The 13,275-nt window shown below is 44.2% G+C and overlaps 1 protein-coding gene across 1 annotated transcript in view; it reads right to left on the bottom strand.

Annotated features, from left to right (window-relative positions):
• HSD17B3 (hydroxysteroid (17-beta) dehydrogenase 3) overlaps positions 1-13,275 on the bottom strand; it is a 52,000-nt gene that overhangs the window by 990 nt on the left and 37,735 nt on the right. Inside the window, exons 6-12 of the mRNA XM_012640017.1 lie at positions 11,970-12,077; positions 10,754-10,821; positions 9,402-9,437; positions 6,092-6,126; positions 4,927-5,008; positions 3,923-3,988; positions 836-985 (exon numbers count right to left, since the gene is read on the bottom strand). Coding sequence (XP_012495471.1) covers positions 836-985; positions 3,923-3,988; positions 4,927-5,008; positions 6,092-6,126; positions 9,402-9,437; positions 10,754-10,821; positions 11,970-12,077 — 545 coding nt within the window. The remainder of the gene's footprint in view (positions 1-835; positions 986-3,922; positions 3,989-4,926; positions 5,009-6,091; positions 6,127-9,401; positions 9,438-10,753; positions 10,822-11,969; positions 12,078-13,275) is intronic.

Here is a 13,275-nt window from a genome sequence, read left to right as displayed (position 1 = left end):
GGAACAGGGGGAGAGATCTAATTCCCACTGTAGAAAAGCCTGTAAGGTAGAGGAGAAAGCTGACAGATGATGGGTAAGTAAGGAAAATCTATCTAAAATTTTTTTGTGGGGGCTGAAAACAGAACTACACTGACATTGTGTGTGTTTCAGTATGAGCATGGAAATCCTCAAGTCTACCTTTGTTTCATGTTGGTGTTTGTTTTAAAAGCAGCCCAGGAAAGGTGAGAACTTCGTGTGCCATATGCCACTGAACCTCATTTCCACGTTTGGTGGAGTCCATGGTAATGAAGCTGGCTGGGACTTTCTCACAGAGCCAGTCATGTGTACTCCTCTCTCCTCAATTCACGTGCACTGACATGTTGGTAGCTTAAAATCAGCCACGGTGGGAGGATTTACACCATGGAACTCAGGAAATGCTGGTTTGTAAATTAAAGAGGTTTGATTTGGTTTGCTTTTTTCCCCTGGAAGGCTGGTCATTAAACATTTACTAGAACAGAGGGCCAAGGAAGACAGCAGCCCCAACAAAGCTCCAGGTGTCTGTCTTCCCTGCCCAAGAGCTCCTGGGAGCCACCTTCCTTTCTGAGTGGAGGAGTGAGGCAGCCAAGGATGAGACTTGACGGCTTCGTATTACCCGTGGGCTGAGCACCCAAGTCTCCAGCTTCTCCCCCCTCGCCACATACTCCTTGCCAGTGCTATGTTACTGCTTGGTGTCAACCCATCGTGCCGTGAGAGAATCGCCGCACACCCCAACAGCAAGGAAGAACTAGCCAAGCCCTGCTAGGGCCGCCTGCACTCCCTCTCCCTTGCTTCAAGGACAGAAGTTGTTCTCAATTACCAAGATTTCATGGGCAAGGCAGCCACAGGTCTCATCTCCAATCGTGACATAGTTCAGTGATTCTTTAACAAACTCCTTGGCAGTCTTGGTTATCACGTTGGTGTTTAGATGCTTTGTCATTGCGGTCGAAATAGCATATGGAGTCAGCACCTACAATGGGAAATAAAGACCACAGCACAGGAAACAAACCTGAGAGATCAACACCCATTTTACCATCCCACCATTTCCCGACTCTTCCCTTCCCATAAAAAGTTTTGGGATCCTAAATGATAAAAGACACAGAACTGGTTCAGAGCTGGAAGTCGGAAGGTTTGGTTTTTCAAGATGAGACGTCAACCACCCAACACCAGATGGCCCAAATGCCCTCCCCAACCCACAGGGCAACTGAGAGGACATGAGCTGTCTCTCAGAACAGGGCTGCAAGACTTAGCAAATAAAAATGCAGGAAAAAGAACACTCAGATAAATTTGTAGTTTAAACAATGAAAAAAATTTCAGCGTCGTTGTGTCCTAAGTATTGCATGGGACGGACTCATACTAAAAACTATTCGTATGCTCTGGTTTCTCTTCAGAACAAACAAATCTTTCTACTTTTACTAAAAACTATTCATACTCATCTGAAATTCCAACTTAACTGATGTCCTGTATTTAATCTGGCAACTCTATCTCAGAAGTTTCTTTCTAATACATGTAACTAAAATTGGAGCAACTTAAAGTATGTTGGATTCTCACTTTCACACTTCAGTTAGGAACCAAGAGTGGTACATACCTCATAACCTTTTTCTGTGTGGTAAGAAAAATAAATAACCACACATTGTGCCCTAAAAATCCAACACCGTGTTTCCACCTGTGGTCTAACCACATTGTGGCCTGGCATGAGGATTCATAACAGGGTTTTATTACCTCATTCCCAGACACAAAGACCTGGGCATCTTTAGAAAGAAAAAATATTTATGCTATTAATAGTTTTCTTGGTTTTATTTTTCTTCACATCACATTTGAAATTACATTGTTTCCTAATTGAATTCAATTATGAGCCAATTAATCCAATTGAATTGATTGTTATGGAAAGTAATGCTATGGTCCATTTGCATAACACTTTTCTTTGAGGCTTTCCAAGAGTTACTCTTTGAGAAACATAAGGAGTATGCATTCTCAACTATGCTTTCCGGACAGGGAAATAATGATAAGTATTTTCATTCCTACGTAAGTCATGGTTGACAAAACACTTTTATGTGTAAAATAGGGGCTCAATAAATATTGTTTAAACTTGTATACTTATTTATTCATTAGATCTTCACTACAACCCAGAGAGGTATGCAAGTATTATAAACTTCTTTTATGGATGGGAAAACTGAGGCACACGGAGTTTAAGCAGGCTGTCTGGGACCACTCAGATGAAATTCAAACCCAAGTCTATAGTACATACTTCCTCATTCATTTAATAAATATTTATTGTGCACCAATTGTGTGTGCATTTGGAGAAGCCACTAGGTTTTTGAAAGGTCACAGTCTTTTTCACTTTCTCATACTTGCTGGGTGGCCCACGATGATCAAGAGCAAGATAATGCTAAGAGTGCCCCATGGCTAGGAAGCAGGTGGCTGTGGTAATCATTCATGTTTAGAAATCACCAAGGATTTCTGTTTTTCTTCTTCCATGCACATGATAGAATTGTACTTCCTGGACACCTATGGCTGGGTGGGACCATGTAACCACATCTGGCCAATGAGTTATGAGCAGAAGTGACATGTCATTTCAGAGCCAGAGTACTCAATGGTCAAAGCAAGATCCTCTAGAACTCCTCCTCCTTTTTGACGTCAACTGCCAGTAAGCAGGATGGCGGCTGCCCCATTAGCCCGGGTCCCTGCATCACTGCAACAAACTAATAATCTCCTGCCAGTTCACAGTGAACGTGTAGCATGAATGCAAAATAAGAGTTTGTTGTTTTAAGCTACTGACATTTTAGGGGTTACTTTTTACTGCAGCAAACTTAACCTGTGCACAGTGGCACTGTTGCAAAAGGGAATTTCCAACTTCAGCTGAAGTTGGAGAATGGAAAACACATCATGGAAGGGGGAAGAAATCTCTGATGGGTGAGACTGGTTCAGCAGGGCAGAGAAAGGGACTGTGGCACAATGACATGGCTGTTACAGTCACCCACTAGGCTGGGAAAATGATGTTATTGGCCAAATTCCTACCGTTAACTCATCTCTACCTATTTAATAAGCTTTATCCTGTAGCTGGTTAGTTTATAGTAATGGCCGCCTAAAATACTTTTCTGTCTGGGCATTTTAATCAAAAACCAATGTGTGCAGCAGTAATTTTAAAGATAAAACTTTGTGCCTTTTTCGTTTCTAATAGTATATCATAACACTTTTTCCCAAACAACAATAACAAAACCAAAAAAACCTCTGTTTATTCTAGGTTCCAGACTCCGCTTAACTCTAACTCTGTGGCTGAACCAAGCACAAGTAAATCACTGACACTTCAGAACATCACATCGCTCAGCCTATAGACAGGCCAGCTCTATTTAGGTGAGCACAGGTGGTCTCCATGGTGGCTCTGCCATTGTAGCTGGAAGGGGAAACAGAGCACCCCTTCCCCGACTGCCCAGGAACCAGGGTGCGGGGATCTCTGTGGCCCATCACAGTCCAACAGCCCCCAGGGGAAAACCCCCTCCCCAGCTACGAGCCCTTCCGCTCTTTCCAACATGGACCACATGCCCAGTTTTGTTTTGTTTTGTTTGTTTCTTCTCCACAATTCCTCCCACATAAGCCTATGTGCCATATCTAGGGCATAGAGGAAAAGGCAAGACCCCAATTTCTGTTTTGATGCAGCATCAGGGAGCAAGAGGGTCCATAGCATTTCTGAGCACTGGGCACAGGGGAGGGCAGCAGAAGCCACAGCAGCAGGCAGGACCAAGGTGGCTGCAGCTGCCCTGGCAACTGTCACAGGAACCCACATACCGTCACCCAGCCCATCTCCCTGCCGGCCACACATGCACAGCCAGTCCTGAGGGAGGCAGTGGCCCCAGGTCCAGGGGGTCCAGAGTGCCCATTCCAGAGGACACACAACTGTCCACCTCACCTGGATGATGATCCCTTTCGCTTTATATTCCACTTGCAGTGCCTTGGAAAACGTCCACACAAAAGCCTGGAGCAAGAAGAAGAAGAAACACCTAAGATCCCAGAGTTTGTTTTCTTGTCAGAACCAACTCTCAGATTTCAGGGGGCACCACAGAGGCACTACCTGCTTCCTGCTTTACCTTAAAATACAGCGGGGCGTTGTGAATCGAAGGGTACAAAGTTACCCCTTATAGGGTGAAGAAGATCTGAGCACTACTGCACAGCACGCGAAGACAGTTAACAATAATGTATCGTATACTTGAAAATGACTGAGAGAACGGATCTTAAATGTTCTCACAGCACACTAAAAAATAAGTATGTTAAGTCATGGGTATGTTAATTTGCTTGATTTAATCAATTCACAATGTACACATATATCAAAATATCACATTGTACACTGTCAATATATACGATTTTTATTTGTCAAAGATGCCCTAATAAAGCAGGGTCGGGGGAGGAAAGAAAGTAGGGGGCACAGCTTGTCTTGGTGGGAATCAGCGCTTCATTTCTCTATCTGGGATGAGCGCCTTCCCTCAATGGGAAGATACATTTTAGGATAAATATATCCCTAGGGCCACCGCATACAGAGTAGCCTACTGGGGAAGGGCTCCCTAGTAGAGCGCTCCCTCCTCCTAGGGTTGTTTTTATAACGAGGGCAAAGGACAGCCGGCAAGGCCTCCAGGTCAGGGAGGAAGCTTCAGTGTTATTTGTCAGCAGGAAGCGGGACAGGCCCCCGGCCCAGCAGGTGAGTGGGGACGGAATCCTGCCCTGCCAGGCTGTGCGGCTGCCGGGCTGCATGCGCCCAGACGGGGTGCCTTTCCCTAATCCACACCTGGACTCCCCGCACATAGAAGGGGGCCTGCAGACAAACCTCCCCATCAACTTGCCAGGTGAGCCAAAGAAAAATGCCAACTGGAAAAAATAAGAGGAAGAAGGAAGAGACTTGGGCCACATGATATCACTCACCTTGGAAGCCGAGTACATGGTGTACAGTGGCCACGGAAAGAGGGCTACCCCGGAAGAAATGTTCAGGATGAGACCTTTCCGCCTAAAAGGCAAAGACGCGAAGTTTCCATTGCTTTGCCGCAATCCCACTTTGAGCAGAAAGAAAACATGTAAATGCTGTCAAACTCCGCCCTCTAGGCTTCCATGCGCGCTAGTGCTCTGCTTCCAAGAACTGCGTGGAACTTCTGATGCGTTCTCCAGGAGGACACCACACAGTGATGTCTCTTGGCAGTCATGTGACATCAAGGGCATGTTCCTGGAAACAGAGGCTTTGCTACAACAAAGGTCTCCCAGCCAAAATACCGGATAACCAGCTCAGCTCAGACAGGAGTTAAGGGGGAAGAGATCCTCCTCCCTTAAATGTGACCACATGAGCTGCAGATCCCTTCAGACTCACAAAGATGACCCACAGCAGGACAGATGTCATATGGTGGAATCCTATCGTGGGTGGAATTTGACAGTCCAGCTTCTGCTCACGCAGACGCCCCCTACACAGGTCTCCAGGGGCCTTACTTTACCTTTTGAAATTCAATATCCTTAATCCTTCCCAATTCGATGGTTTCAACATGGGGGGAGGAGGTCTGCAAATTAGAATACAAGGCCAAGCCCCTCCTTCCTCTAGGGAAGATAAAACTATCAACCATTTGCTTTTAATGAATACCACCCGAGCTCCCAAATGGGCCTTGTAATAGGGTGATATAAACATGGAATAAATGGAGAAACTGATAGGGTGGTGATTTTTACCACTAAATTGGAATATTCATTCTGACAAAAGCTGAAATTCATAATAACAATGAGATGGTCTTGGTCTCAGGCCAGCTTCTAAAGTTTTCTTTTATGCTGAACATGAGTTAATTTTTTTTAATCCAGTGTGTGCTGAAACTGCTGTTCTCTTCCTCCCTCCAATATCTGTTACATTTGACCTTCGAATATGCTAGTCTGTTTGCTGAGCTGGCGTGGCCCAGAATGTTACTTTTTTCCCCATAATCTCCATGTCCTTTCATCATAGTTTGTATCCTTTGTCAAAGCAGCAGCCAAAAGAACCCCGTCTCCCCAGTCCCCGCGTTAGCTGACTGCCAGACAGGGAGGCCATACTGCTCCATGCTTTTTCAAAGAAAGACCTTACCTTGATTCCATGTGTTTCAGAATTAGCTGTGTCATCTATAAGAGAAGGCCAAAGTTAAGCCCCGATAAAGGAACTAAGTGGCGATGGGCAGGGACTCAGAGAAGTAAGTGCTGGAGGGAGCTGGGGGGAGAGAGCTTAATCTTCTCAGATGGCCTCAAAAATTGCCAATACTCATTGGAGGTCGTTCTGGCAACCCCAGAGTCTGGCTGGACCCCATAGGATGCAGCCTAGACAGATGGCAACTGTTCAGAGGCCTCTGGATTCTTCCCTTTGAAGCTAAAGTCTTCCTGGAAAACGGGGGCAGTGAAAATTTGTGGGAATTGGCTTTTGGCCACGGGATCCACACTGAGGTTCCCAAGATAGTCTTTATTCTGTGTGACAGGCAAAAGGAGTCTGGCCATAAGTCATAACTGGGGGACTATCCGGAAGCCTAAGAAGAATCTACAAGCATCTTGCGTACAAGGTATGAGGCGGAGAAGGACATCTCTCCAGTTCAACTGCAGCAGCACACGCAGCCGGCAGGTGGGCTTTGAAACAGTTCACGGACAGAGCATGTGGCCAAGCCTGTCTGTCGGAATTACAACAGGGTTGAGAAGCCCTTCCCCTCCCAGCCTACCACACCTTGAAAAGGTCTTCCCTAACACTTCTGGGCCTAAATAACCCTCTAAAAGGGCTTTTCATTCCGTAATTACAAGGCACACATTTTATGAATGAAGAAGAGGCAACCCCATGGACCGAACTGTACTCTGAAGCATGACTGACTGGGACCAGGCCCTGTCCCGGGAGCAGGTTTGAGATGGGGGATCCAAATGGAAGGAGAGGGGCAGAGGGATAGAGGAGACTCGGGACCGGAAGACAAATGTTGCCCATTTCTCCATGTCGTCTAGGGGCTCTCCAGTGGCTTCGCAGCACGCTGTGTCCCTGTCCCTGCTCCATCTCACAGGCTGGGCCCGGGCCCGTCTCAGAGAGCCTCCAGGTAATGTTTTCACTGCTGAGGGGCTCCGAGGGCCTGGGGGCGTGGAATTCTCTAGAACCCCCTGGACTGCCTCTGAAACACTGGATTTTGAGGGAGGTGAGGGAAGCATGAGGGACTAGATTGTGTCAGTGCCCTTTCCTGACTGACTTCATTTGGGGTATTATTTGAGCCCTGTCACACAGCATTTCCTCGAAGTCTCCCGAGTGAATTCACTTGCCTTGTTGAGTGAATGATCCCAATTAGAGAGACAACACTGAATTTTGTGGGTCCCTGTCTCAAAGTTCCCAATATTTAGTTTCTTATCCCACCTTCTCTTTGCCCTCAAACTCATATTCTCCCATCTCTGCCCTTGATAGAGGACTCTACTGCTTCCAGATGGCTCCTTTGAAATAATTAAGTGATGTTAATCATGCTTCCAACCAGCGTGGCTAATTGGGGCATGGCATACTTAGAAGCTAACCTTCAGTTTATTTTCTTTGTTACTTAGGGAACTTAGTGTCTACCGATATATAATTTTTTTTTTTTAACAAATCAAAGCATTTCTCCGCTAAAGGAGTCAGAGGGCTGTCAAATACATTTGGGAAACTCCCATGATCAAACAGCCCAAGACTGAAAGATCAACATGTAAAATAATGTGAAAGATTTTAGTGGTAAGGCTGCAGACAACAGTTGGACATATAAAACTTAAAATTACATCAGCTGGGGCCTTTAAAAAGCCATGGATTGCTTAGCATAAAAAGAATGTGTGTTTGTGTACCCAATAATAACTGAGCAGGAAACTATAAAATACCAGCATGCTTACAGAAAAACAACCAATGATGAAAATAATTGTTGTCAGCCCAACTTATACACTTGAAAAAAAATCGGGTTTTTTGGGGTCTATGCAGCATCCATTTCCCTGCCTTATGTTGGTAGTAACCTGATTTCCTTTGGGGAATCAGTCCTCCTCCACTGCCAGTCCATGTTGTTCGGATGAGTGAGACTGAGCCTCCCCTTACTCTCCAACCAGCATCCCAGCTCCTTGAAATCAGGATCAGGCCTTACTCATGGCTGCAGTTCCCCTGACCTTCCAGAATGGTCACTGGGGCTGCCATGTACAATTGTAAATTTTGTGTACTGCACAAGGTGCCCGGGTCTGGGGTGAGTACAGGCTGAAAGCTAGGGGCTCACTCACAAGCCACTGCAGAGGTAGGGGGCTCTATCCCCTCCGAGGAAGGGAAAACATTTTATTCCCATAAAAGTATCATCTACTCACCAAATCATGCAGCCTCAGGCTGTGTTCATTCTTTTTTTTTTTTTTTTTTTTTATTTGAGACAGAGTCTCACTCTGTTGCCCGGGCTAAAGTGCCGTGGCTTCAGCCTAGCTCACAGCAACCTCAAACTCCTGGGCTCAAGCGATCCTACTGCCTCAGCCTCCCGAGTAGCTGGGACTACAGGCATGCACCACCATGCCCGGCTAATTTTTTCTATATATATATTTTTTTAGTTGTCCAGATAATTTCTTTCTATTTTTAGTAGAGACGGGGTCTCACTCTTCCTCAGGCTGGTCTCGAACTCCTGACCTTGAGCGAACCACCCGCCTCGGCCTCCCAGAGTGCTAGGATTACAGGCATGAGCCACTGCGCCCGGCCTGTGTTCATTCTTAAACGACACCTTTTTCTAAACTGTCTGCCAGAGCAGGTGGCCTTTTTATTATTCACACAAAGGCACAGTATAGGATAGCTTTGAGGGAGTCATGATACAAATGCTTGTACAGCTGATCCTGAATTCTGAATGGCACTTAAGACATCATGGTCCAAAACTCTTTTGATAACAGACACAGAATCTGAAGCTCGAGGAAGTTAGATAACTTTCCCAGTGCTAACCATTAGTAGCTGAGCTGGGATCAGAATACAGATGAACCTGACCTTCAATTCAACAAATATTTACTGAACAGCAAAAGTCCAGAAAATCCAAGCCATGCTCTCTGTCATTTTTCCAGAGTGAGCTTTCTTTTATTTACAAAAACTAAAACTAGAGGAAGATATTAATTTTTTTTAAAAAGTTGCCTTGGAATCCTGAATAAGTTTCAGCATCATCAAGCCTAATATGTCCTGACGTGGGACAAAACTGAATGCAGAAATCAGATTCAGATATGAGGGAGAGTGAATCCATCACTGTATTTTCTTGATGAAAACAGAATAAGACAACTAAAAGACCACTACATGGCCTCTCAAGTGAGGTTCAATTTCAAAGAGTCCTGCTTCTATAGTGGGAGGGGGCAATTCTCCTGAGTTCCCAAATTCCAACAACTACTACATCTTAATGCTTTCAGCACATATATGGATCACATACCTTGACTACTGAGGTGATGTTACAGTGGATGAGGCTCTGTAATAAGTAATCACAACCACAAGTCAGCCCGATCACTGGAGAAATTATCCTGAGAATTAATCAGTGCTAAATAACCATGAAGTGGCCAAAAGTACACGTCTAAGCGGTTCCATCACTCACTCAGCCTGCAAATTCAGCTCCTAATTGATGTTCAGCAAGAACGCACTAGAATTGGGAAACATCTGACATCCATTTTATGATTCTATGTGTATGTGATCTTGAATATAAGTCAGTTAAGAGTTTCCTTGACAATTAAGGGAGGAATATAGATACAATATTTCAAAGGAAGAGATTCAGTTTCTAGCTGGAGAAAGAGAGGTTAGCCTATGTGGGTCTAGGACAAAGTAGCGTAGAGAATAGAAAGATGAATGGTTGCATAACACAAGGTAGAGGCTCTGGGCTATGGAGGCCAGGTAAAGAAACTACTAGAATCACCCAACACGCGAGGAAAGAGGGACAGACACACACACAAGCACAAATGCAAACATAAACAGAGAAGGAGGAACAATTGTGGAACTTGCTTAATGGAGAGATACGGACTTGTGCCAGAAACAGGGAGTGTGGAAAACAGAGACTGCAGGGTTAGATATGTTGTCCCAGAGAGGAGTTTGGAGAGGATGTGCAGCAGCCTCCCAGCAATCTGCATTAATGCCAATGCAGTAGACTCAGGGCTTGAACAGGCCCACAGGAACACCTGCAGAGCTGGGGAATGGAAGCACGATGGCCTGCTCAGATTGGTATAACCCCGGACTTCATGGGTCGGGGTCTTGGGGAAGGATCAACCAATAATGCCTGCAAGGACTGTAAAACGCATAAAAAATTTACTCACTACCAACAATGGCAGCCATGGGTCTGTGCCCAACTCAGTGAACTTACAACACCCCCAACCACAGAGATTGTGTCATGTACTGCCCTCTCATTGAAAGTTGGACAGATCTGATTACCTGGGACGACAGAGATAGCCAAAGAACTGGCCTTCTCCCAAGTGCAACCACAGCTATCAATCAGTTATGCAAATTACCCCTTTGTAAAGCAAAGCATAGAACCCCAAAAGGATAGGGCAGTGGGCAGGTAAGTTCTGATGTGCAGAGAAGGGGGAAGATGTCTGTATCTTGGAGATGGTCATGAAAAGTGGTGGTACACTTGACTATGTACTAAGGTGAAAAGACAGAGGGAGCTTAAGACACCCTGTGCAATACAGAGTTTTGGCCAGACAGGCTTCCCACCACTCCTTCCCACCCCCTGGTGATCACGCAGCCAGAGGGCCCAGTACCCAGTGAGAGGAATCCGCACACAGAAGGGCACAGGTTTACCTGGATTTCATCCGGCGCATTAAGGAAATAGCTTGGGAAAAGGTTTGGAAGCATTCCGACATTGTTGACTGGCGGAAAGAGGCAAAACAAAAATGTGTCAGAGGAACAGGTGGGAAATTTTTCCAAAAAGGGGTACAAAAAGATTTATATATAAGGTTGTTCATTGCAGCATGATTTGATAATAGTAAGGAAATTGGAGGGAAAAAATGTTGTCCGCTAATAGGAGACACCTTAAAAGAATCATAGTGTAGTCACATATGTTGGAATGGAATGCAATCATTAAAAACCATGGCTGCTTAGAATTTCAAAGACATGGGAAAACATTTGTGACATAAGTTTTTTAAAAGTATATATTACAAAACAGCACATACATATAATCCCAGTTTTAAAATTATGTGTGTATGTGCCTGGAAGGATGTGCACCAAAATACTATCTCAGACTATTGGGATTTTAAGAAATTCATTTTTCTTTTGTAAGCCTCTCTATTCTTTCCAATTTTTCTGCAATGATATGCTTTACATTTTTATTTGTAAAAATGTAATTATTTTTAAAATTCAGCAGCAAGTTTAGAAATCAAATCTTACTTTCTTCTATATACAATACAAACACTGCACTGTGTTTGTGGCTATAAAATGCCTTGACTATAAATCATTACAGGAGAAATATTATTTTAGGCCAGGCACTATGGTGCAGCTGTAGGCCCAGCTCTAAGGAGGCTGAAGTGGTAGGATCACTTGAGCCCAGGGGTTCGAGTCCAGCTTGGGCAACATATTGAGACCCCATCTCTATAAAAAAAATAATAATAAATATTATCATGTTTTATGAAAAAGAAAGAAAGTCAATTCTCAAATAACTACACTGATTCACTATGTCATGGATCAATCACAGCAATGTTTGTTTGCTAAACTAATTCCTTTAGGCCAATGTTTTTGGGATTCCTCTTCTGCCAAATGTCAACATCAGTTCCATGAAAGAAAATTCATTTTAATATCAGAAAATATAGTTGGGAAGGTTGGAATATGTAAGTTTGATACATTTCAAAACCATATATAAACTTTCTAATCTAGTAATAACTCTTGAAGAACTGAACTTTAATACTCAGTTTAATGCTACAGCTTAAAATACAGTCATGGGTTAAGTTTAAGCTACGATGAAATTACCAAGTGTCACTAAGATAATTATTTCAATAAGCTTTGTATTTTGCAATTTACTTACCTAAAATTCCAATTTCTAAGCCTTTAAGTTTTTCTTTAATATATTCATAGATGTCATCTTTGGTAAAATCTGCTTGTATGATCTTCACGCTATTCCCTGTAGTCCACTCTGCAGTGGAAACAACAGGTTTTTTTTAACGAACAGGGGTCCAAATCCCACCCTATTCCATGAAGTTCCCCCAGTGCTCTTGTACTACCTGAACAGACATTTAAGAGGACAGCCCACTACCTCAATTAGAAATATTAATAGGAAACAACCATGAGCAAATGCTGGGAGGCGCTAAGAGATTTGTGAACGATGGTTTCTATGTGTTTCTAAGAGTTACTGCGGTGACAAGTATATGCATTAAAATAGATTCGGTGCAGTGGTTCTCAAAGTGGGCTCCGGAGGCACAGCATCAGCGTCTCTGGGAAACTTGTTAGAAATACACATTCTCAGCCTCCCCCCGCAGACCTACTGAATTATTAATAGAAATGTTGGAGGCAGGGCCCGGCTAGTGATCTGTTTTAACATGCTTCCTGGTGACTCTGTGGTGTATGCTCCAGCTTAAGACCCCTGGACTAATGGCTGTAAAAGCAAGGTCTGATGCTGCCTCTGCTCAGTGTCGGGTCCTCTCCACAAAGACACAGCAACCCTTTGTGTTTGTCCAACATTGTAGCATTCATAAAGCATTTACATACACAATACCTTGTGTTAATCCTCCCTGCAATCTTGTGAAGTAGATATTATTATTCCCATATTCCAGACAAGAAAACTAAGGTTCAGAGAAGCTAAGTAACTTGCTCAAGGGCATCCACACTCTGTTCACTCCAAGTTCAACGTTCTTTCCACTATTCGGTGTTAACTTGCCTTGTGCAGGAGTTTTCAGGCAGATATGAAAGCCGCAAGCAGTTTACAAACTGCTCAGTGAACTGCTTTAGCTTTGGAGTTAGACCCAACATTCTGGGTCAAGCAATCTTGAAGCATAGTTTGAAGCTGGGGGATGCTTTCAGTCCAAAGACACTACTTGCTTTTCAGAAAGATGACAAGCACATTTTAGCATTGTAAGGAAAACGCTGAAGAATGGGGGGGCCTACTCAAAGTTGCTTCTAATATCCAGACAGAACAAAAGCAGAATTCACTGGTGCAAGGGCATGGACCTCCCTGCTGTGTCTGCACCGCCTCACGCCTCCCACATCTGCCTCCTGTCCCAAATCTCTCCCAGGGAAACAAGGCTGACCCCAGACAGCCCACCATGGTCTTCACGAGTGTTCATAATTGGAGACTCATCCCTTTGAGTTAAGGAGTTTACTAATTATTAAATTAA

The sequence above is a fragment of the Propithecus coquereli genome, unplaced genomic scaffold, assembly GCF_000956105.1.
Source record: "Propithecus coquereli isolate 6110/MARCELLA unplaced genomic scaffold, Pcoq_1.0 Scaffold147, whole genome shotgun sequence".
NCBI classification, from domain to species: Eukaryota; Metazoa; Chordata; class Mammalia; order Primates; family Indriidae; genus Propithecus; species Propithecus coquereli.
The sequence above is the reverse complement of the archived record's forward strand: the minus strand, read 5'-3'. Positions and strand labels throughout refer to the sequence as shown.